Source organism: Globicephala melas, chromosome 7 (assembly GCF_963455315.2).
Source record: "Globicephala melas chromosome 7, mGloMel1.2, whole genome shotgun sequence".
NCBI classification, from domain to species: Eukaryota; Metazoa; Chordata; class Mammalia; order Artiodactyla; family Delphinidae; genus Globicephala; species Globicephala melas.
In genome coordinates this window covers 8,907,938-8,930,863 of record NC_083320.1, presented here as the reverse complement: position 1 = coordinate 8,930,863, position 22,926 = coordinate 8,907,938, and the positions used below count along the sequence as shown (strand labels likewise).

Below are 22,926 nucleotides of genomic sequence, written 5' to 3'. Positions count from 1 at the left end.
TAAACCATACTGTTTGTATAAACAGTTAAGGCACAGTGAGCTACTCTTCAGTTCTGGGAGTGGTGAGACCCCTCCCCAAATCCAAGTTCCCAGATACCAGCCAGGCGCCAACCTTGCAAGCAGACGTTCTCAAGAAAGCAGCCGCAGTTCTGTTCTGTTAGCTCTTTTCCACACAGCATCCCAGATAGGCTGGAGGAAAGATGGCATTCCCACTCTTTTAAAATTAATAAACATTAGCCTACCAGGCCATCTCCACTTTCCCCCAAGGAAAAGGTCCACAGGTGCCCATCCAGCACCCAATACAGGGGCAAGTGCTTCAATAACAGAATGGAAGATGTACACATTTGAGAAATGCAACAGCAACCTTCACAGCCACATTCCCTATAACATCTGTATGGCCTTGTGCTAACTGGGAGAAGCACAAGATTTAGACCCAGAAGACTGGGATTCGAGTTTCAGCTGTACCAAGAGTGTCTATTTTGTATGGGCCAAGTTACTAAGTCTCTCTCATCCTGAACTGTCCTCTACAAAATGGAAATAATAATAAAACTTTCCTCACCATATTATTATGAGAAAAAAACAAGATAACAGAAAAGTTTGCAAATTACAACTGTTAAAGTACAGTACAAATGTTCATCTACCATAATTGATTCCCTCCTCCCAAAATATGGTGCTTTAGGTACCGAGAAGTATAAATGTTTTCCCCATGATTGTATAGCATATATATAATTTAACTTTTCCCACTTGATAACATTTCTACAATTGCTTTTAACAAAAAATAGCTATGAGCCCAAAATATTATTGCAATAATTGATTGCCATTCACTGGCTGATCAACTTTTGTACAGGACAAGGCAGACATGGCTGTGGTGACAGTTGCCACACTGCCCCATGTGTGACCTCATCTGCTGCCTCAGAAACTCAGCCTGGCTCTATCCCGGGTCTCAGAGAAGGGAAGGGAAAGAATCTTGCCTATTCTTCAGAGTCCTCCATTTTTTTCTCTTTTGAATATAGTGAAATATTTTTTTAAAGTAAATGTTGGTAGTAATCACTGTCCTTCTCATTGCATGAGGGTCAGAGTATGCACACAGGGCAGGAAGTCTGCTCCTGCCCTCCCCTTTCGGACGGCTGTAGAGCCCCAGAGAGGGGACTCAGCTATCCTGCTGTAGATTATGAACCCAAAACGAGTAGCCCAGATTCACGTGGCGGGAGGTCAGGTTCTGGGGTATTCACAGTTGGGGGCACACCCTGGCCACAAAGGGAGCTCAGCTTGTCTTGGTCTCACAGGCACCTCGGAGAAGTGTATAAAGGATATACATGGAAATTGGTTCACCCTCAGGGAATTTGAAATTGAAGGAAACCACGAAGCGTCCAAGAACTGGAAGCTGAGTGTGCGCTGCGGGGGATGGCCCCTGAAAACCTTGATTCAGGTATTCTAGTGACAAAGTGCTACAATAAAGGATTTAGTGCCACAAGTCATCAACTTCCAGCTTTAGCAGAATTTCCAGAAAACCATCATGACGCCCCTTGCCTGGGTCACATGCGCATATTATCACTAACATTCCATGTGGCTGTTATATTTGCTGGCTTACATTACAGCTTAATCCTCTAAGTGCATAAACTCTTACACTTAAAAAATTTTTTTTAATTTTTATACAATTTTTAAAGGCTACTTTCCACTTACAGTTAACAGTTATTACAAAATATTGGCTGTATGTTGTACACTACATCCTTGAGCCTATCCTACACCCAATAGTTTATACCTCCACTCCCCCACCTCTATGTTGCCTCTCCCCCCCTCCACACTGGTAACCACTAGTTTGTTCTCTATGAGTCAGCTTCTTTTATGTTATATTCACTAGTTTGTTATATTTTTTACATTCCACATGTAAGTGATATCGTACAATATTTGTCTTTCTCCATCTGACATATTTCACTTAATGTAATGCCCTCCAAGTCCATCCATGTTGCTGCAAATGACAACATTTTGTTCTTTTTTATGGCTGAATAGTATTCAAACTCTTACATTGTTGAAGGTAGGACAGTAAATTATGGCCTTGGCACTGCCACTAATAATTGCCACTGGGTAATTTGGTCACAGGAAAGTAAACTAAATTTGGCGTGGGAGGGTCTTAGACTTTTGGAGGGGGCCAATGTTGAAAGTAACAATAATAGAACTATGTGTCTGAAAATAATATATCAGAATGAGTGTTTTCTGGATAGCCACCTGAAATTCATTCTTGAAAAATAATATTTTTAAATGAATTTAAAAATATCTCTTTGGGGCTTCCCTGGTGGCGCAGTGGTTGAGAGTCTGCCTGCCGATGCAGGGGCGCGGGTTCGTGCCCCGGTCCGGGAAGATCCCACATGCCGCGGAACGGCTGGGCCCATGAGCCATGGCCGCTGAGCCTGCGCGTCCGGAGCCTGTGCTCCGCAACGGGAGAGGCCACAACAGTGAGAGGCCCGCATACGGCAAAAAAAAAAAAATATCCCTTTGGTTCTCATCTCGGCCCCCTGATGTGGACAAAACGGGCCGGGTCTCTGTCACAGATGAACCCATGCCTTCTGACTCTGTCATGTGCCCCAGATGGTCCTTCCTTGTGCCACTCTAATGATGAGCAAATATTTATTGAATACATCTAAAGCCACAGGGACTGTAAGGTGTGGCCCCCAGCCCCTAACCAGGAGGAAGGCTGCACGTTTATAAGCATAGGATTGCACAGCTCATAGATGCCATAATGAGATTCTCTGGCAGGAAGAGATGCAGAAGCTTAGGGGAGGGAAGTTCATTTCTGTCTTTGAGGTTGAGGACAGTTTCATGGAACAGTTTGCACTGAGCTGGGTCTTAAAAGAAGAATAGTTCTGACAAGCAAAAATGTCATAATAAGGAATTCTATATAGAAAGGATGGCATGAAAATCCTCCCCAGGAGTGTCAAGAAGTTGTGGGTTATAAGACTCAATACATGAGCTGGGCTGATTGTGGAGGTCCTGCGGCCCCAGAAAGGAGGCTGAACCCTTCATTTAATCATGGAGGAATTGTTGGAGGTTTGGGTTAGGGACTGACAAAGTTGAAAGAGTGTTTTAGAGGTATGAATCTGATCAAGGAATGCAAGATGGATAAGAGGGTAGAGTGCTTTAACCCATGGAGACCTCAAATGACCTTCACCACCTTTCTGCCTGATCCACCCCATTCGACCTGCAAGGCCCAGCTCAAACAGCACACTCTGTGCTGAAGTCCTTTAAAATTCACTGAATTTGTTTCCTATTGCTGCTATAAAAAATTCCCACAAACTCAGTGCCTTGAAACCATGTAAATCTATTATCTTACAGTCCTAGAGACCAGAAGTATGAAATCAGTTTCACTGGACTCAAGTCAAGGCGTCGGCAGGGGTGGTTCCTTCTGGAGCCTTCCAGGGAGAATGTGTTCCTCCCCTTTTTCAGCTTCTGGAAGCAGCCTTCATTTCCTGGCTCGTGGCCCCTTCCTCACATCACTCCAACCTCTTCTTCTGTCAACACATCTCCTACTACTCACTCTGACCCTCCTACCCACTCTTGTATGGACCCTTGCGATTACATTGGCCCTACCCAGATAATCAGAATCATCTTCCATTTCAAGCTCCTTCATTTAATTACATTAGTAAAGTTCCTTTTACCACGTAAGTTGACATATTCATGGGTCGGGGGATTAGAACAAATTCATGGGTCGGGGGAGCATTATTTAGCCTACTATACTCACCCATCTCTGGATCCCAAAATACTCCATGAGAGCACAGTTTACACTTTATCATCCTTACCCCACTATATGCCAGGTTTTTCCACTTGTCTCCCCGAAGGCCTGGATACCTTTGTGTGTCCAAGGCCACTGATGGGGTCTGCCAGCTGTCAATCACTCACCAAGTGTGTGCCAATGGAGCTATAGCACGCAAGGTATAAAGATAAAAGCTAGAGGGGTACTGGGAGAATGGAAAGGAAGTGGTGGGTGTAGACGCGGTTGTAAAGGAAAATCTGGCAAAACTTTCTAAGGAGAGCAAGAGAGAGGATGCAGTTTTTAAAGCTGGCTTTAAAGCTGAGTCTGGATAACAGAGAGCACCATGTTACAGACTTGGAGAGGAAGGTTATTTTCCATGAAGGCCCCTTGAGTTTATGTTGATAATGGGACATGAGGGGAAGGTAGTGGAATTACCGATCTCACAAAGTAGAAACAAGGACCCATCACAGCATGAATCTCATTTTTCTTTCAGGACGGATTTCTACGAGACCCATCAAGAAAAAGAAAAAAGGTAATTATCACAGGACCTTCTGGCCATGTCTCATCTACCACATTGTTGACTTTCCATCTCTCTGGCTTTATTTTATGGTTTCTAAATTAACCAATTATGTTGAAACTTGATTTTATAATATGGTGCTTTTTACACTTGTTACTTCCAAACATTTCAGCGTGTGCGGCCAGGACTTCTTTGAGCATTAAAACATTTGAGATAGAGGTGCAGGGGTAATCCTTAAAAATATATAATGAGGCAGAACTGACCTTGTACATTTGTTTTAGAAAAATATGTGAATGGCATACGGTAAGTCCCCAACATACGAACCTTCAAGTTGCGAGCTTTCAAAAATGCGAACGCGCGTTCGCACGTCCAATCACTTAAGTTAGTTCCCGTGTCTGGTGTACATTGTAACGTGCGCGCATCCTCTACAAGTGGTTGTGCTTTTGTGTACTTTACTGTACAGGACTGTAGAGAGTACAGTAGTGCAGTGTCTTTATTTCAAGCTCAGGTTGTCCGAAAGCAAGTGTAAAAGCAGCGGTGATGTAGCTGGTACTGCTAGGAAGACCCAGGAATTGGAGGCCCAGAGGAAGGACAGAGAGAGACAAGAGGAAGAAGGAACTGCAGAACCGAAGAGATTCACAACGCAGGAAATGGCAAGGGGATTTTCTTTATGTGAAGAGGCACTGTTAGTTTTTGAGGTGCAGGCCCGAATGTAGAACGTTACGTGAGCCTGTGCTCCGCAACGGGAGAGGCCACAACAGTGAGAGGCCCGCGTACCGCAAAAAAAAAAAAAAAAAAAAAAAAAAAGTTTTCTTTACTTTTTGTGTTTGTGTTTTATGTATTATTTGTGTGAAAAGTATTATAAACCTATTACAGTACAGTACTGTATAGCCGATTGTGTTAGTTGGGTACCTAGGCTAACTTTGCTGGAATTACAAAGGCACTCTCGGAATGGAACTCTTACTATACTGTCTTTTTTTTTTTTTTTTTTTTGGAGTATAGTTGATTTACAATGTTGTGTTAGTTTCAGGTGTACAGCAAAGTTAATCAGTTATACACATGCATATATCCACTCTTTTTTTTAAGATTCTTTTCCCATATAGGCCATTACAGAGGGCATACTATCTTAAAATTAGACATAAAAGATGGAGTTGGAGCTGGAAAAGTATGATTTTGAAAGGCACAAAAAAGTACATTTAATGACTATTGCTTTTGCAACACTGATTTTATTTTCATTGGTTTTTCTGGGTTCTAGCTTTAATGAAATAAGAATTGAGCAAAATGGAAACATCTCATGGTCACTCTAGCTAACCTATTATAGACCTAATGTAGAATCCCCCTTTGGAACGGATATATAGCCATATGTCACCTGGTAAAGCAAAAAAACAAAACCTCTCCTTCACATGCACACACACACTTATGCTAAGTCCTTTTTCAAGGGAAACTTTATTTCCTTTATGGAGATGACCCTTTAGAGAATAGAGTGATTGGGAAGCAGGTGTGCCCTGTGGGAGAGGCTGCTGACCTGGAAAGCTCTTTCCTTTGTGTAGAGGCCCTTTGGCCCCAACAGAGGGGCTTTGCAGACTGCAGTTCCATCTATGAAGGCAAATTCTCTCTCCTTCAAAGTAGCATGTGAAGTTCATGGACCAGTGGTTTCTATGCTGTGTGGATTTCAGGGAAGGCAGTCAGATAGTTGATGTCTTCCTCTCCAAGACAGGGTGTGAGAGAGAACATGTGAAGTGAAAAAAGGAAATAGAAAAACTTCCATTTTCCTGACTTCCAACAGCAGTGACCTTGGTCATCTCAGTCAAACCAGGAAGTCGAGGTCTTCACAAAGCTGGTTTCTGGGGCTACCAGCTCAACTGACTTTATGCTAAAGACTCAGTAACTAAGCTCTGCATCCACTGGGTTTTCTGAAGAAAGAGATGCTATTAAGGCCAAATGTTTCTGCCCAGTCCTAGGGAGTCAAGGGTAATTCAGTCTGGGTTAATCAATTGAGTTGACCGTCTCCCACCCTTTATCACAGGCGCCCTCTCTCTGTTCCCTCTGCGCTTACAGCTATTAAGGTGTGACCACCTCAGTTCTCAGAGGGTCTCTCCAGAGCATCTCTTCCTTTCCCAGCCCCTTGGCTTCTGCCATTTGTGTCCTCTCAGGACCAAATGGCATAAGAAACTCTGAGCCAGTAGCCTAAAAATAGTGGTCAGCATCCATTAGGATGAGAAAAAGGAAAAGCGGTTACATGGTCCCATGCCAGGGCCACTCAAGTCTATGTGGGGATGTCCCCAAGGATGTCCCTAACAGGCCATTCCTCGAGCTCTCCTACTGAAAGGGAGCACATGCACGAGATACAGCTTACGGCCTAGAATTTCCTCCCATGTGTGAGTTTTGTGTCTCTTCTTCTTATATTGAATTTATAGATGAAAAGAATTTACAAATTGAGGTGTGTTCCAATTCACCTCAGCTCACTGGGCTCAGGGATGATATTCTGTTATGATTTGGAAATAGCAGGACATCTTGCTTTGGCTCATAATATTGTATTATAAGTAGGGGCTCTGCATTCTTGTAAGCAATGGACCTCACAGAAGCACTAAGAATGAGATGAGATATTTAAAAATGACAGCAGGACTGGTGATGGGCTGGATGTCTGGGGTGAGGAAAGGGAGGAATCTGTGTTCACTTCCAGGCTCCTGGGTGGATGGTGGGGTGCTTAGTGAGATGAGGGGGGCACTGAAAGAGGAGCAGATTCAAGACAGGAAGTCAAGGACTGTGGTTTGGGGGCAATATGGGTTTTAGACATGATGATAGACATCTAATTGGAGATGATGGAAAGTAGAGTTTGGATGCTCAGGGACTCACAAAGAGACCAGAGACACAGATCTTAAAGCCTAGGGACAAATGTGGTAGGTGTGGTCACGGGAGTAGTCGTGGCCATCTAGGAGAGTAAAATGAGCAGGGAACATGGGGCAGAGCCCTACAGAATTCCAACTTTCCAAGTGAGGAAGCTTAAAAAAAGAAGCAAAGTGCTAGGAAAAAATCTAAGAGAATGGAGTGTCATGGAACGAAGCATAAAGAGTGTTTCTAGAAGGAAGAGGCGGAATGGCACTCTCTGCCACCTCCCCATTTCCTCACCACCCACCAAAATCCCAGCTACCCATCACTGGGTGGGCCAGTCCCCAAGTCTATGCATTGTTTTGTATGTAGATTGTCACACAAGGATGTGAATTCCTTCTTCCAGCCCATGGTGTAGAAAGGATAGCTTCATCTATGATGAAGAGCTGCTACCCATTGGATGAAATGTTTCCTCACCACATGGTTCTCTTTCCACTCAGGTGGCCCAGGAGAGGGGCCAGGTGCCCATCCTCTGGCCATTTCTCCAGCACAGACACACGACCCTCATACATAGAAATTGTAGTATATAGGGATTCACATGTTATTGCCACATAGATTAACACCAAAAAGAAAAGGAAAAAATGTAATTCCCCTTGCCCACCAATGGGCTCATTCCTTGAACAATTCTTATTTTGGTCTATAAATTCTGTTGTTTTAACGTGTGTTTGTTACTCCACGATACTTAGATGCAAACACTGTCAAATTTTTAACTTCACAAATGAAATAAAATCTGGCTAAAGGTCCCACATATTGAGATTGATGAAAAATCCAGCATCAATTAATTTTGTGGCCCCATCCATCTTCCTTATACAGGACAAAGCACCAGGTTTCCACGGGCTCAGAAAATTAGGGTAAAGCCTTGGCCTTCAACTCCAGTGGTTGCCATTACCACACTCCCTACCCATTGAGACATGGCACCTCCACACCTTACTCGCCAAGCTAAGTCATAGGACAGCTTCCCCTAGGCTCCCAGAGTCAAAGAGCTCTGTCATCCCTGGCATCCACCGGGTTATCTGTGCCCATGGTCTTTCCAACCAGAGGCACTGTCACAGGCTCAGGGGCCCTCTAGGCACAAAATCCATAGACCAGAAACTCATCCCCAGGCCCTTCAACTCATGGAGAACTTATGGCCAAGAAAATGGGATGCAGGGATATCTCAGATGTTTATTCTGTCATATTAAATTGTCAGTAAATCACTCTTCAATGAGGCAATTTAGATGATGCATGGTAGACAACTAGATAAGACACTGTATTCCTGAGTTAGGTTTTGCCTGCAGAATAATAAATTTCTCAGGTTATCTTTAATTGATCCTATTTTGTTGCTGTTACAAGCCTTCCTGTGTCAGAACCTCTGTCTTTATAAAGAAAACTTTAAAGGTCTAACACACAGCCACTTCCTCCTGAGCTTCACTGCAAACCAGCATGTCTTCTTCTGAAATCTCCACTCAGTATTGTTCCTTACTATTTTGAGGAGAAAGGTTTACAAGTATCACCTTGGTACAAGTAAATGCTGTGTGTTCTAGAGTACCAATGTGTCGACTATCTAGGGTGTCACTGATCCCAGTGATGTCTATATTTTCTCCCCTTCTAGCCAGAAAACTCAAATGAATGCGAGGTATGCCGTGGAAAGACCGTGCTGTTCTCCTGTAATACTTGTTCGAGGTTCTTTCATGAGAAATGCCACATCCCACCTAAAGATGCTGACAGGTTAGTGAGACTTGGCCCCCTCCTGCCCTTCCTTCCTGTGGTACAGCTCCTCCCACCATGCACACTCAGCCTGCAATTTTCTCTGGTTGTATGTGTCTTGATTCAGAAGAAGAGTCCTTAAGCATCAGGATCCAGAAATAAGAACAGTGCTGGCAGCAGTAGATTAATGAGAAGAAAACTCTTCAAGTGGTGATTAGGTATAATAGAGAAGTAACCCCCACGTCCCTCAGGTGGTTCCCACACCCATGCACTTTGATGGGGTTACGTTGCCATACATTAGCTGCTGGTTTAACACATATACCACCTGCTATGGGAACATCACATAGCTGACAAAGCTGGGACTGTGATGAGCCTTCAGAAGGTGATCACGGCAGTCTATCAAGTCATCTGACCCTGAATCACAGGGTACATGATAAGATCCCTGAATTCTGCGGGTATGAGTCCACTGCTGCATTTCCTTTGTTGTAAAGTGTATCTTCGGTCAGATGTGATGATATGTGAGCTAACACGTAGATTGATAAGGCATTCTAGAAGTGGTAGAATTGCTGTGGCCAAGGATGATCTCTACCAGGATTATGTCTGTTCCTATGAGGACAGAGCACTGTCCCTCCATAATGGGAGGAGTCTAGTGTAATTCATCTGCTCCTATGTAAGTCCCAGGGAATGTGTCACCGCAGGATTCAGCGTAAACCTCTGCAGTTGGGCAATCTGCAGAGGCAGAAAGCCCCACGTTTTTTTGAGCTCGTGTAGAGTCCCCACCCCTGCACTGTGGACACTGTAATGCTTGCCCCTTGAGCAAGCACTGGGGTGGCCAAGGAGAGAGGTTAAATGACATCTCTAGGATGGATCGCTGTATCCAGGTCTCAGATTATTGAGAATTGAGAGCTCCCCAGCACAGAGAACCTGGTAGTGGAGATCTAGGGGCAAATGGAAGATACCTGTCACTCTATTGGTAGATTTCCTTTCCAAGAAGTTTCTGCATCACAGATGCTAGACACAGAGATGACAATGCCAGAAAAAACGATGCCTATGGCTTATGCTCTGTGCTTATTCAGCAAAGTTGAGAAGAAGGGCTGTTTTCCTGATTTTTACTGAGTTGATGTCTCATTGAGGCCCAAGACTCCAGTACTTAAGGTACCAATTTCTCCTTCTCGTTTCGGGCAGGCAGAATTCATTACCAAACTCACAGTGGCTCAGATGAGAACCTAAGTTTTGAAGTGAATGAGTGTCCTTACGCACCATGGCACCTTACTTAGCCTTCTACAGTTATTGATGGGAGGGCTGTCTTCGGCAGTTGAGCCCAAATGGGGCTCTAGTGCAGAGGGGTGTCAGAGAGAAGTTGAATACAGGTGGAAACTACCAGTCATTCCTGAACAGAGGACTTTAACAGCTATAGAAACAATGGTTGATTCACAGAGAAACTGCCTTTGCTGACCTTATATCCGACCTCTCAGGAACCCATGGAGCTGCACCTTCTGCAAGATAAAGGATCTTCAGGAAAGGTGCCCAGAAAGCCAACCATGTCATCAGCAATCTGAGGTCCTGAAGAAGCTGATGCTGAGTAAAGAGAAGCTAGTGAGTTGAAATGTAAACCTAAGCCTCCTCCTTTCTGTTTACACAAGAGAAGAAGCACCATCTTGCAGGGGGCAGGAGGAATGGTGCCCAAGGCAAACTGCTGTCGCTTGCTGTGCTCTGATCATGTTACCTGACACCAAAATTCCTATGCCACAGAAAATTCCCATTCTGTGTTTTTTTCAGGGGTCTGCAGGTTGGAGAGTTGTGCATTTATCTGAGCATATGTAAGAGCTCATTCTTTCCAAGCTGCTCTTCACTTAAAATCTCCTCTATCTTTTGCAGAAGTGTGAGTTCCTCCTCTTAAAGGTCTATTGCTCTCCAAAAAGCTCTTTTTTTGCCTCAGAACCATATTATGTAAGTAACAGCAATAAAACCCCAACCTGGCATTTGTTGAATTTGTGATATGAATCCAATGGGTACACATTGCCATTATCTTTGCCTTGTTGATAAATACCTTAGACAGCTCAATCAGCCCTTAGAAGCTTAGGCGGTTGTAACAAACTACCATAGACTGGGTGGCTTAAACAACAGGAATTTATTTCTCACAGTTCTGGAGGCTGGAAATCCGAGATCAGGGTGCCAACACAGTCAGGTCCTAATGAGGGCTTTCTTCCAGGTTGCAGTCAACCAACTTCTCTTTTTGTCCTCACATGGTGGAAAGGGAGGGAGAGAGGTCTCTGGCGTCCTTTTATTATAAGGGTGCTAATCCTATTCATGAGGGTTCCACCCTCATGACCTAATTATCTTCCAATTGTCCCACCTCCTAAGACCATCACAGTGGGGGTGAGGATTTTAGCATATGAATTTGGGGGACAAATTCATATGGGGGAATGGGGGGACCCCCATTTGGGGGAATTTGGGGGACAAGCACTCAGTCCATAACTGTGGGAATCTGTAGAAGGTAGACTTGGAACCATGCTAATGCCCTTTGGCACTTTTGTCAACATAATACAAAGACATCTCAAGGCCTGGAGAAGCCCATGTGGTTAAACAAAATCAAGAAAAATCTGACGATGAACATATATCACCAAGTACGGGAGTTTGTGCGGGACATGCGTCTCATCTTCCAGAACCACAGGGCGTTTTACAAGGTAAACAGTTCTCCCTGCTTCTATTTTTCTTTCAATTAAGTCATTTTGCCTTTCACCTTCTTGTATCAGGTCAATGTTACAATTTCCCTTATCATGTGGCAAGCCCACACAGGTAAAAATTCTGGCAGTATTCTCCAAGCCCTGTGGACTATGGTGTGGAAGATAATAACAGACCAGAGGTATCATTGGAAACATTACCCTAGGACCTCAGAATTTACTCCTTCTAGATACTCAATTTGCCCATAGATAACAGTGGATTGCAGACCTAGTCCCTTCCACCGGAAATGGAAGTGCTTTTTATTTTTTTACTAGACCTGGCAGCACTGTGTGTGGCTCAGAAGTCCCTGCAATTGGCCCAGGCTCAGGTCCTTACTTGGCCCAGACTTGGGGACCATCCTAGGGAGACTGGATGCAGAGGCACAGAGTATGTCCATGTGCAGTTGGTTGCTGTGTAACTGCCCGCCGGCATCCGGGCCCTCAGGAAGGAGTGGACAGGGATCTCCCCACACCTGGGCATCTGCCTATTTCCAGCAGTTCCAGTACTGCACTCTGGACGCAGAGCATGGAAAGTTTCTTATAGGCAGAACCCTCATGGCCTTGATGCTCGTAGAGAAGTGAGGCCAATTCTCTCATCTGCTAGAAGCACATTTTAAAGGCTACTCGTGTTTCTCATCTCTAAAGGAAGATACCAAATCACATTTCTCAAATTTCAAAATTTTGGATTTCTTTACATTAGAATTTCCTAGTGTTGGATCAAAAAGTTAACAAGGATCACCTCAAGGGGTGGGGAATGAAGGATAAAGGAAGGCACCACGAACTTGCCTTAGACATTTCTGTACTATTATGGTGTCACAAGGGATATGGGCTGTGTTCAAAATCAAGTAACTAGAATTTTTTAAATTAATCAATAAATTTCTGATGAAGAATTAGACTGCAGTATAGCGCCATTTTTGCTCCTCTGTCCTCCAGATAAAGAGAAATGATCCAGCTATCAGGAAACATAAACTATCCTCAACTGGATTAATTCTCACTTAACATTTGGGATGGTCTAAAATAAAACTCTGATTAACCAAAACATTGAGAGTCTAAGCTCATTAGCAATCTATGGCTATCATTGTTTTTGCCTTTGCTTTTTCAGAACAATAAATTCATCAATCTGGGGCTTCAGCTAGAAGCCGAATTTGAGAGTGACTTCAAAAACGTTTTTGGCATCCAGGAAATACGTACAAACAGCAGTCGGTTTGAGCTGATCTTTTAAATGTAGCCCGTTTCTAGTTCCCCCTTCAGAGTCTCCACTGCTACATGATGTTGTGCCTGTGGCCCCACTGACCAACTTCCTGTTGCTGTGTGAATAACACACTTCTTTTTCAAACTTTTTTTTACTGACATTCCTGCTTATTTACTTTTCTAAATAAAAATCTTAAACTTCAGATTATCTTATTGAGTAATTTGGGGTGAAATTCGCAAAAGAAAATATCAGGTCTTTCTATAAAGGATCATATTATGTGCTTCTGTTTCCTTGAATCTTTTATTAGGTTCTTAAGTAAAGTTTTCTCTTCTTTTCTCCTCCCCACACAGGACTTAGTCATTTCTTATTTTACTCTCAGGTATTTAATACTTTTTTGTCATTTTGAAAGTGACCTTTTTCCCAATGTATTTTATTACTGATTATTGCCTATTATAGAAAGATATAGTGACATACATTCTGGTCACTGATTACCTTACTGAATACTGGATAGCATCCTTTTTGGCCTCACACCCAGTGGCATCAGGAAGCCCATAGTAGATGCACAGCATTTCTAACTTTCAGTTTGTACAATCATAAATGGTACAGCTGATGGGAGCATTCCTCACCTCTGACAATTCTTGGTTCTGTTGGGGAATGACTCTGCCATGGCATCCTGGTGACCTTGCATGTTTCCACATAGGCCACATAGGCAAGACTTGTCTGTAGCTGATCTAAGTCTTGAGAATGCCCTATGATCCTTCCAGAACATGAGAGTCTGGGAAGCTTCTGAGCAGCTGCTACAAGGCCATTTCCTACTCACCACCTTATCTCCCAGAGGTTATCATGACACACTCTCCTCGTGTTCCAAGTTCTGATGAGGTATGAGGCTGTTTGCCTCCTTTTTAGGGCACAAAAAGTTATGTGCCCTAGACAAAGGATTAATCTCCAAAATATATAAACAGCTCATGCAGCTCAATATTAAAGAAACAAACAACCCAATCCAAAATGGGCAGAAGACCTAAACAGACATTTCTCCAAAGAAGACAGACAGATGGCCAAGAAGCACATGAAAAGCTTCTCAACATCACAAGTTATTAGAGAAATGCAAATCAAAACTACAATGAGGCATCACCTCACACCAGTTAGAATGGGCATCATCAGAAAATCTACAAACAACAAATGCTGGGGAGGGTGTGGAGAAAAGGGAACCCTCTTGCACTGTCGGTGGGGATGTAAATTGATACAGCCACTAAGGAGAACAGTATGGAGGTTCCTTAAAAAACTAAAAATAGAATTACCATATGATCCAGCAATCCCACTACTGGGCATATACCCAGAGAAAACCATAATTCAAAAAGACACATGCACCCCAATGTTCATTGCAGCACTATTTACAATAGCCAGGTCATGGAAGCAACCTAAATGCCCATCGACAGACGAATGGATAAAGAAGAAGTGGTACATATATACAATGGAATATTAGCCATAAAAAGGAACGAAACTGGGTCGTTTATTGAGACGTGGATGGATCTAGAGACCGTCATACAGAGTGAAGTAAGTCAGAAAGAGAAAAACAAATATAGTATATTAACACATGTATGTGGAACCTAGAAAAATGGTACAGATGAACTGGTTTTCAGGGCAGAAGTTGAGACACAGATGTAGAGAACAAACATATGGACACCAAGGGGGGAAAGCGGCGCGGGGGTAGGGGTGGTGGTGTGATGAATTGGGCGATTGGGATTGACATGTATACACTGATGTGTATAAAACTGATGACTAATAAGAACCTGCTGTATAAAAAAATTAATAAAATAAAATTCAAAAATTTTAAAAACAAAAAAGAAAAGCACTGTCAAATACTCAAAGTTTGGCAAAATGAAAATAGGAAAGAAACATGCTACTGTAAATAACAGCAAGTTCTTACTAGTCCCAGAAGAAATGCCTTCCATATAACGTTTCTGCAGAGCTTATATGGGGACTTGCCAGTATTCAGTGCTACTTACTTTTCATGAACATGCCGTATCAGGGTGGCCTGCCCCTGGAAATGTAGCAGAAGTCGAATATAAATGCCCAGGGGCTGTTCCTGGTGCAAGAGCTTGTTTAGTTAATGCAACAATTTTTCCCATAAATATATTTATAACCCTGGTCTGTCAACATCAGTATAGTCTCAATGATATGTCAGTTTTTAGGGAAAATCAAAACATAACTAAAAATTTAAAAAATAAATAAATAAATAAATAAAATTAGAAGAATCAAAGAAAGTGAAAAGACAACCTACAGAATGGGGAAAAATATTTACAAACCATATATCTGATAAGGGATTAATATTCAGAATGTGTAAAGACTTCCTGAAGGTCTGCAAACAACTCAATTCAAAAATGGGCCAAGTATCAACAGACGATTGGTTTAAGAAGACGTGGTACATATAGACAGTGGAATATTACTCAGCCATAGAAAAGAATGCAGCAACATGGATGGACTTAGAGACTGTCATACTAAGTGAAGTAAGTCAGATAGAGAAAGACAAATATTATATAACTTATATATGAAATCCAAAAAGTAATACAAATGAATCTATATACAAAACAAAAACAGACTCACAGACATAGGAAACAAACTTATGGTTACCAAAGGGGAATGGGAAGACCGGGGTGGGATAAATTAGGAGTTTGGGATTAACAGATACAAACTACTGTACATAAAACAGATAAGCAACAAGGATTTACTGTATAACACAGGGAACTATATTCAATACCTTATAATAACCTATAATGGAAAATAATCTGAAAAAAATATATATATAATATAACTGAATCACTTTGCTGTACACAATATTGTAAATCACTTCGCTGTAACACAATATTGTAAATCAGCTATACTTCCATTTTTAAAAAATGGGCAAAAGAATTGAGTAGACATTCTCCAAACAAAGAAGATACACAAAAGGCCAATAAGCAAATGAAAAGATGTTCAGCATCATGTCATTATGGAAATGTAAGTCAAAACCACAGTGAGATATCACTTCATATTTACTAGAATGGCTATAATAAAAATAATAATTTAGGGCTTCCCTGGTGGCGCAGTGGTTGAGAGTCCACCTGCCGATGCAGGGGACACGGGTTCGTGCCCCGGTGCGGGAAGATCCCACATGCCGCGGAGTGGCTGGGCCCGTGAGCCATAGCCGCTGAGCCTGCGCGTCCGGGGCCTGTGCTCCGCAACGGGAGAGGCCACAACAGTGAGAGGCCCACGCACCGCAAAATAATAATAATAATTTAAACACACACACAGGAAATAACATTAGTTAGGATGTGGAGAAATTGGAACCATCATGCTTTGCTGGTACGGCCGCTGGGGAAAACAACTGGGCAGCTCCTCAAAAAATTAAACATGCAACTTCCATACAACCTAGCAATTCCACTCCTAGGTATATATCCATAAGAAAGCAGGAAATCAAACAGATATTTGTACACCAATGTTTATAGCAGCATTATTCACAATAGCCAAAAAGTGGAAACAACCCATGTCCACCAACAGGTGAGTGGATAAATAAATGTGGTGTATACATACAATGGAACATTATTCAGCCATAAAAAAAGGATAACAATTTTAGCATACGCCACTACATGGATGGACCTTGAAAACATTACGCTAATAAGCCAGACACAGGACAAATGCATGATTCTAATTATAGGAGAAACTGAGAATAGGCAAATTCATAGAAACAAAAAGTAGAATACAGGGTACAGGACCGCGTAAGGGGGTGTATGTGCAGGGAATGAGGAAGTTATTTTTTAATGCATACAAAGTTTACGTTGGGGACGACAAAAAAGTTTTGGAAATACATAGTGGTGATGGTTACACAACATTGTGAATGTATTTAATATCACTAAATTATCCACTTACAAATGATTAAAATGATAAATATTGTTATATACACTTTACCACAATTTTAAAACTGCTAACTGGAGGGGGCGCATATTATTTGAATCAGGAGCTTTGTGTTAATTATTCCAACTAAGTTGTCACCTGGTGCTCTCTGGAGAGCCAGGACACTGGAGCTGAGCATATCTGGGGACAGAAAAGTAAATGGCGTGGAGGGGAGGCAAATTCTCAGCCTAGTGGAGAATGAGATCTTACAGGTCACTCAGGTCCTGACCAATACCAGAAACTTCTCAGAGCCACATCTGAGCTTCTTATTCTGTTGGTTTCGACTATCTACAAACAAGCAGTGGCAGAAAGCACTGGGTGCCAGCTTTTAAGCAAGCCTTCCAGGAGGTCTACTCCTCTTCTCCCTAAATTCCACGACACCCTGCGGTGAACTAGGTGACCAGGTAACCTTAATGATTTAACAGAAAACAAAAGTGAAGAAATTCAGAATGAGGAAGAATTCCTACCTCTTGCACCTCGTTCTTCCCTAAAGGAAGGAACCCTGTTCGGACCCAGTCCCTTCCTGCGTCACAGGACGAGCCACGGAAGCAGAGCTTGGGTAATAAAAGGTCAGGCAGGAGCGGTTTTCTTCCAGCAAACACCGGATACGGAAAACGGGGCGGGGACTCCCCCGCCAGCCCTGGATTCGCTCTCCTTCTTGCACAAGCTCCCTTACTGGAAGTCAGCTGCTGGGGGCGCAAGTTCAGCCCGGCTGGGAGCCACCCACTCACTTTCCCGAAGCACCCTCCCCCAACCGTCTTCTCCCTAACCCCCGACCCAAGACCTCCGCAATCAGCGACCTGATGTCCTGGGGTCCTCCAGGAATCGGCTGCAGCCTTCGGCCGGTGTCAGTTTTCATCCGGAGCACACAGAGCAGAATGAAAGGAAAGACTCTACTACCGGGTGTTTTTTGTTTGTTTGTTTGTTTGTTTGTTTTTAATTCTAACCTTACCAGACGAAACTTAACTTTAAATTTGCGTTTTACCGTCCTTTCTCTCGGTACCCCTTTCCTCTCTCCAGACCCTCCAGAACGTCTACACTGCCCTCTGGTGGCTGAGTATTGCTATTGCACAGTCCCCTTTAGAAATGTCTTGAACCTTTTCCTCTCCTAATTCATCCTGTTGTCTCTCCTGAAAAAGTAGAATTCACTTCTTAACCCTCTAAGAAAAGAGCTCAAAATCAAGGTTAGAAGTGGTATTATTTCCTTCTAAATAAAAGGGAGTGAAATAATGGTTTTCTTGTTTGGCAGTTCATAGGCCCATAAGTGATTTATGACCTAGACAGAGAAGTCTTAGTTCAAATAGTGAGGATGCCCTATGTCTTTGACTCTTTTCCACCCCCTTTCTGAGCTGTCCATTTTCCTAGGTCCCTGAGGCCTTCATTGGGCTTAGGAGTCCTCAAGGACAGGGATGCCTTCCCCTTGGGCTGGGAACACTCTGAAGTGAGCACCCCTCAGAGGACTCACACAGTGAACCAGCGGGTATCTGAAGTCCCAGAGCAGTGAAATGGTGCCTGGATATTCATCAGGACCGCCTCCACCTCGGCACAGAGCCTGCCGACTTCCATTGGCTTGCCCTATGGATTTTCTACTCTGTGAATGCTTCCTGCAAGAGAAATCTCAATGGTGGTGTTCTCCTTGAACAGAGAAGAAAAATCTGGGTATTAAGGTGAGCATAACCACAGCTGACAGTTGTCTTTTCAGGGGAGACGAGAAGTGGATTGTTGTAAGTGGACACCGTCTTGGGGAGGGCTCCATCCCTGCAGCATCGTAAGTACTGTCTAACGCGAGTTAATGTGCAGCATGTGACCATTGTTCAGGAGGTGATGGGTGGTGGAGAAGCGGCTCCGTGCCAGAGGTGATGCTCCAGTGGAAACTCTTTCTGTGAAATGTGCGGTTGGCAGACAGAACGAAAATCTTTGTATGTTCATGAGGAGTCCTACGCAGAGAACAGAATGGGTCTTCTCAAACGGACAGCCATAACTAAGGTGGCATCGTGGCTCTGGCCCCAGGAAATTATATCCACATAGAACATCTGCCAGGGGACAAGCAAGCATCTGCAACAGGAGCAACATGCCTGGAGTTAAGTGTTTCCCAGCCGTGTGAAGAGGAAAACAGCCTCCATAAGCAAAAGAACTTCACGTCACAAATCCTGGAAGTTAAAATCCCAAGTAACAAAGAAATCCTTAATGTGTTTCTCCCCAGCACAAATATTAAGAATGCTTTACAAATGCTCAATGTTTTAGTGGATAAATACTGTGACCTCTTTCAGATGTTTATCATTACTCTTTCCTTATGACCTTTCTGAAGAGTGCTAATAGTGGTCCACAACGTTCCACTGCCCCATCCCTTGCTAAGTGTCACTAGCTCTCATCTTTCTTACCTGCATGTCATGAGGTTCTTCCTTCCCAGCTGACCCCAAAGCAACCCATGGAAGGGGGAATAGGTTGTATTCATGTTATAATTTTCAAAAGAATTTACAACTCTCATACATATATAAAACAAACACGTGTCAGTGGTTTTTTAAATTCATTTCATGAATGAGAGAACCAGAAAAATATTTAAAACTAGTTCAAAAGAGATTTTGAAGAACTGAGATTTATGTCAAAGAAATGCTGAAATGAATTTGCTAATATATACAAAACTGGTTAATATCCTACTGGGACATAAACTCTCTGAGATCATCTTTTCTACCAGAGAGTCATCAATTGCATCTCTCCCAGACAAAATTCATTTGTATGACTATGGATAAGAATTATTTACAAAGCTTTCAGATAAGAATCATTATTGTTATTATAGGTCTACCTCTTAGAGTTATAAAATATTCAAGGCCATAAAAGGTCAATCAAATTTGCATAGCCAGCACTGCATTAAAAGAATGCCCAGGTAATCTCTTCATTTTTCTTGACAATGTATGAAATAGAATGTGTAAGTCGATGTGTTAAGGAACTGGGGCATGATGGCCCCCCGTCTCTGGTTGTAAGCATTTTCCTCCTCCTTTGTTCAAATAAATGCCAAAGCCTGTTTATAAATTCCGAGCTAATAGGTTGTTTTTCCCCCATAACACTGTTTTTTCGCTCAGGTGTGTTTATGCTAGCTGTGGGACCACATGAAGTCCCCGCAGGCAGGCTGGCATCCTAGAGGGCTCAGCATAGTATAGCACAGAACAGCACCTGGATCTGGCCTTTCTGGAGACACATCAGGGTGGGCAAATGTTTTCTATACAGGACCAAAGAGTAAATATTTTAGGCTATGCCGGTCAGAAGGTCTCTGTAGCAACTACTCAGTTCTGACACAAAAACAGCCAGAGACAACCATAATGAATGGCATGACTGTGTTCTAATAAAACCTTATTTATAAAAACAGGTGGTGTGCTGGATTTGGCACATGGGCCGTCGTTTGTCAACCCAACCTCTGCTGGGGCTGCCGTAAGAGAACACCACCAACTAGATGGCTTAAATAACAGACATTTATTTTCTCACAGTCTCAGAGGCTGGAAGTCCATGAGCAAGATGTCAGCAAGTTTGGCTTCTGGTGAGAGCTCTCTTCCTGGCTTGTAGACGGCCACCTTCTCACTGTGTCTTCACATGGTCTTCCCTCTGTATAAACGTGGAGAGAAAGCAAGAGAGCTCTCTGGTGTCTCTTCCTCTTCTTATAAGGCCACTAGTCCTGTCAGATTAAGGTCCCACTCTTATGACCTCATTTAACTTTTATTGCCTCCTATCAGACCTATATCCAAATACAGCCACACTGGGGATTAGGGTTCTAATATTTCAGTTCAGTCCATAACCCCTGGTATAGAGAACATAAGAGTTTCCATTCATTCACTCAGTAAATATTAGTCATGATCCTAAGTGAGCCATCGCTAGACAGACCCAGTCCCTGGCCTCGCCAAGCACTGGTGTGGCAGAGAAGGCATAGTTTAAACAAAGGAATTCTAATAGAGTGCAATGGCAGAGATGGCAGGCCAAAAAAACCTAGTCCAATGAGAAAATGCCACTTAACTTGAAGCATAAATGTTTATTAAGATGTTGAGTTTGAGGTCCCAGTGACATATCCAAATAGAGACATCATGTGGACAGGTAGATATATTGAGCTGAGAGCTCAGAAAGCACATCTTGGTTGAAGATATTTGAAGCCATCAAAGCCTTGCGAGAGGTTGAAGTTGCCTAGGAGAACAAGTGGGGCAAGATGCTTGTGAGTGTCTACACCAGCGGGCCTCAAACTTGAGGACCAGAGTCACCTGCAGGGCTTCTTAAAACACAGATTGCAGAGCCCCACATCCAGAGGTTCTGACTCAGGAGGTCTGGGGTGGAGGCCAAAGAATTTGCATTTCTACCAAGTTCCCAAAGAAGAAGCTACATCTGGAGTATAGTCCCATTTTACAAAAGGGGCTTTTTTTTTAAATTACAAGCTGAGTATAACCAGTAAAGATAACTCCTTGTACCTTCCAGAGGAAGGAAAACATACTCGAAAAAAAGGCCAAGAACTGACACTTTGGTTTTGGAGTCAAGAAATAAACCCAGACTAAAAAAGAAAATCACCATCATCATCACCTTCATCATCATGGATCCCAAGTACATTTCATTACATTAGTCATTGTGGACCATCTCATGCAGGGCAATAAGTACCGTCCATCTCACAGACACAGGAAGCAAACTTATGGTTACCAAAGGAGACAGCAGGGTGGGGAGTTAAATTAACAGATACACACTACTATATATAAAATAAACAACAAGGACCTACTGCATAGCACAGGGAACTATATTCAATACCTTGTGATAACCTATATTGGAAAAAAATCTGAAAAAGAATATATATATATATATATATATCTGAATTACTTTGTTGTATACAACACAACACTGTAAATTAACTACACTTCAATTATAAAAATGATTTAAAATAAATAAATAAATACCTTCCATGGTGCTGCTATGTCTTAGGCCTCCATGTAAGTAATTTTTAAAGAAGCAACCTCAGTGGCTGCTAATCAATGAAATAAAAGTTGTTACAGAACAAGAGATCTAAAGGTAGAAATTCTCTGTCCACTGGGCAATTTCAGTCCTTGACTGAATTTCTTTACCACTGAGGTGATCATGGCCTTTGTCATTGTCTCTCCAGCCCGGAAAATAATTTGGCTGCAATGGCCCTTGGAAGAGACAGATCTCAAAATTCAGTGAAAAGTGTAAAAAGCAAAGACTTAGGAGTCAGCCAGACCTGGGTTTGAGTTCTAGATCTGTAATTTACTTTCAGTGACGTAGGGCACATTACTTCCTATGTGTTTGTTTCTTTATATAAGAAGAAGAATTCTAGGGTTGTTCTAAGAATTAAATTTTTAAATATGTGAAAAGAGTAGACCTCCTGGTCTGTGGTATGTACTCAATACATAATTATTTTTGTCATTATTTCCATTTTCATTGTTTTTTAGAGAAGAAACAAAAAGTTGAAGAGTGTTCACTCAGCTCATAAAGTTGTCAAGGGGTTTTACTAGCTCACTCTAAAATGATAAAACACAAGTTCCCCTAAACTTAAGGGAGGAAGCTTAAGAGAGTTACACAGGAAGTTTAATGGCTTTATACTGCTGTGTAATGAACACCCGTTGCAAGAAAAGAACACACTTATAAATCCCTTGCCACGGCAACCCAGGCTCACAATTCACAAAACGGGGAAATGCAAAGGCAGCTAGCAGAGAATACTAAAGGCAGGCAGAGAACCATGCAAATAGGAAAAAAAAAAAATTCCAGATCTATAAATAACTGGCAACAGGTCTTTCTGCAGAGAGCACTGGGGCAAAGCACTGTCCCTCACAGTTGAAAAAGAGTTTGATTTCATTTGGAGCAGCTGCAGGTACAGAGACTGAGATGCCCCTGCCATCGGGTAACAGAGTCCCCAGTACAAGGAAGCAGCTACACAGGGCAGAACAGGACAGGACAGTATTCGCATAGGACACACGGAGCAGAATTGAACTGGATCAGGACCAAAGAGAAATCCGGGTGGAACCAGAGAAGGGACAATTCCAGAGCCCTGCTCAGGAGAGTTTTCACTCAAGAAGAAGAATCAGGAGTTCATCTTAGGGCTGTCCATATCCGTTAATTCTTTGGTCATCTTTCTGAAGTCTTGAGTTAAGAGAACCCTCCAGGTAAGATCTCAGACAGCCATGTTGACCAGAGACCATCAGACATTTGCAGTGAAAACTGTAGAATCAATGTGATCCCCAGGGACTGCTTTTGCAATTGTCTT

The 22,926-nt window shown here is 42.6% G+C and overlaps 1 protein-coding gene and 1 long non-coding RNA gene across 4 annotated transcripts in view; one reads left to right on the top strand and one right to left on the bottom strand.

The window, feature by feature from the left end:
• Positions 1-12,991, top strand: part of LOC115863995 (nuclear body protein SP140-like protein) — an 87,742-nt gene extending 74,751 nt beyond the window's left edge. For both annotated transcript variants that reach the window (XM_070045887.1, XM_030877603.3), the window contains exons 12-18: positions 1,287-1,429; positions 4,242-4,280; positions 8,746-8,861; positions 10,316-10,436; positions 10,719-10,790; positions 11,393-11,527; positions 12,666-12,991. In XM_070045887.1, the coding sequence (XP_069901988.1) occupies positions 1,287-1,429; positions 4,242-4,280; positions 8,746-8,861; positions 10,316-10,436; positions 10,719-10,790; positions 11,393-11,527; positions 12,666-12,785 (746 nt within the window). In that variant the 3' untranslated portion in view covers positions 12,786-12,991. The remainder of the gene's footprint in view (positions 1-1,286; positions 1,430-4,241; positions 4,281-8,745; positions 8,862-10,315; positions 10,437-10,718; positions 10,791-11,392; positions 11,528-12,665) is intronic.
• LOC115864214 (uncharacterized) overlaps positions 1-17,235 on the bottom strand; it is a 57,404-nt gene extending 40,169 nt beyond the window's left edge. For both annotated transcript variants that reach the window (XR_009564517.1, XR_004043869.3), the window contains exon 1: positions 17,153-17,235. This is a non-coding gene — a long non-coding RNA (uncharacterized lncRNA). The remainder of the gene's footprint in view (positions 1-17,152) is intronic.
• Positions 17,236-22,926: the final 5,691 nt, after the last annotated feature.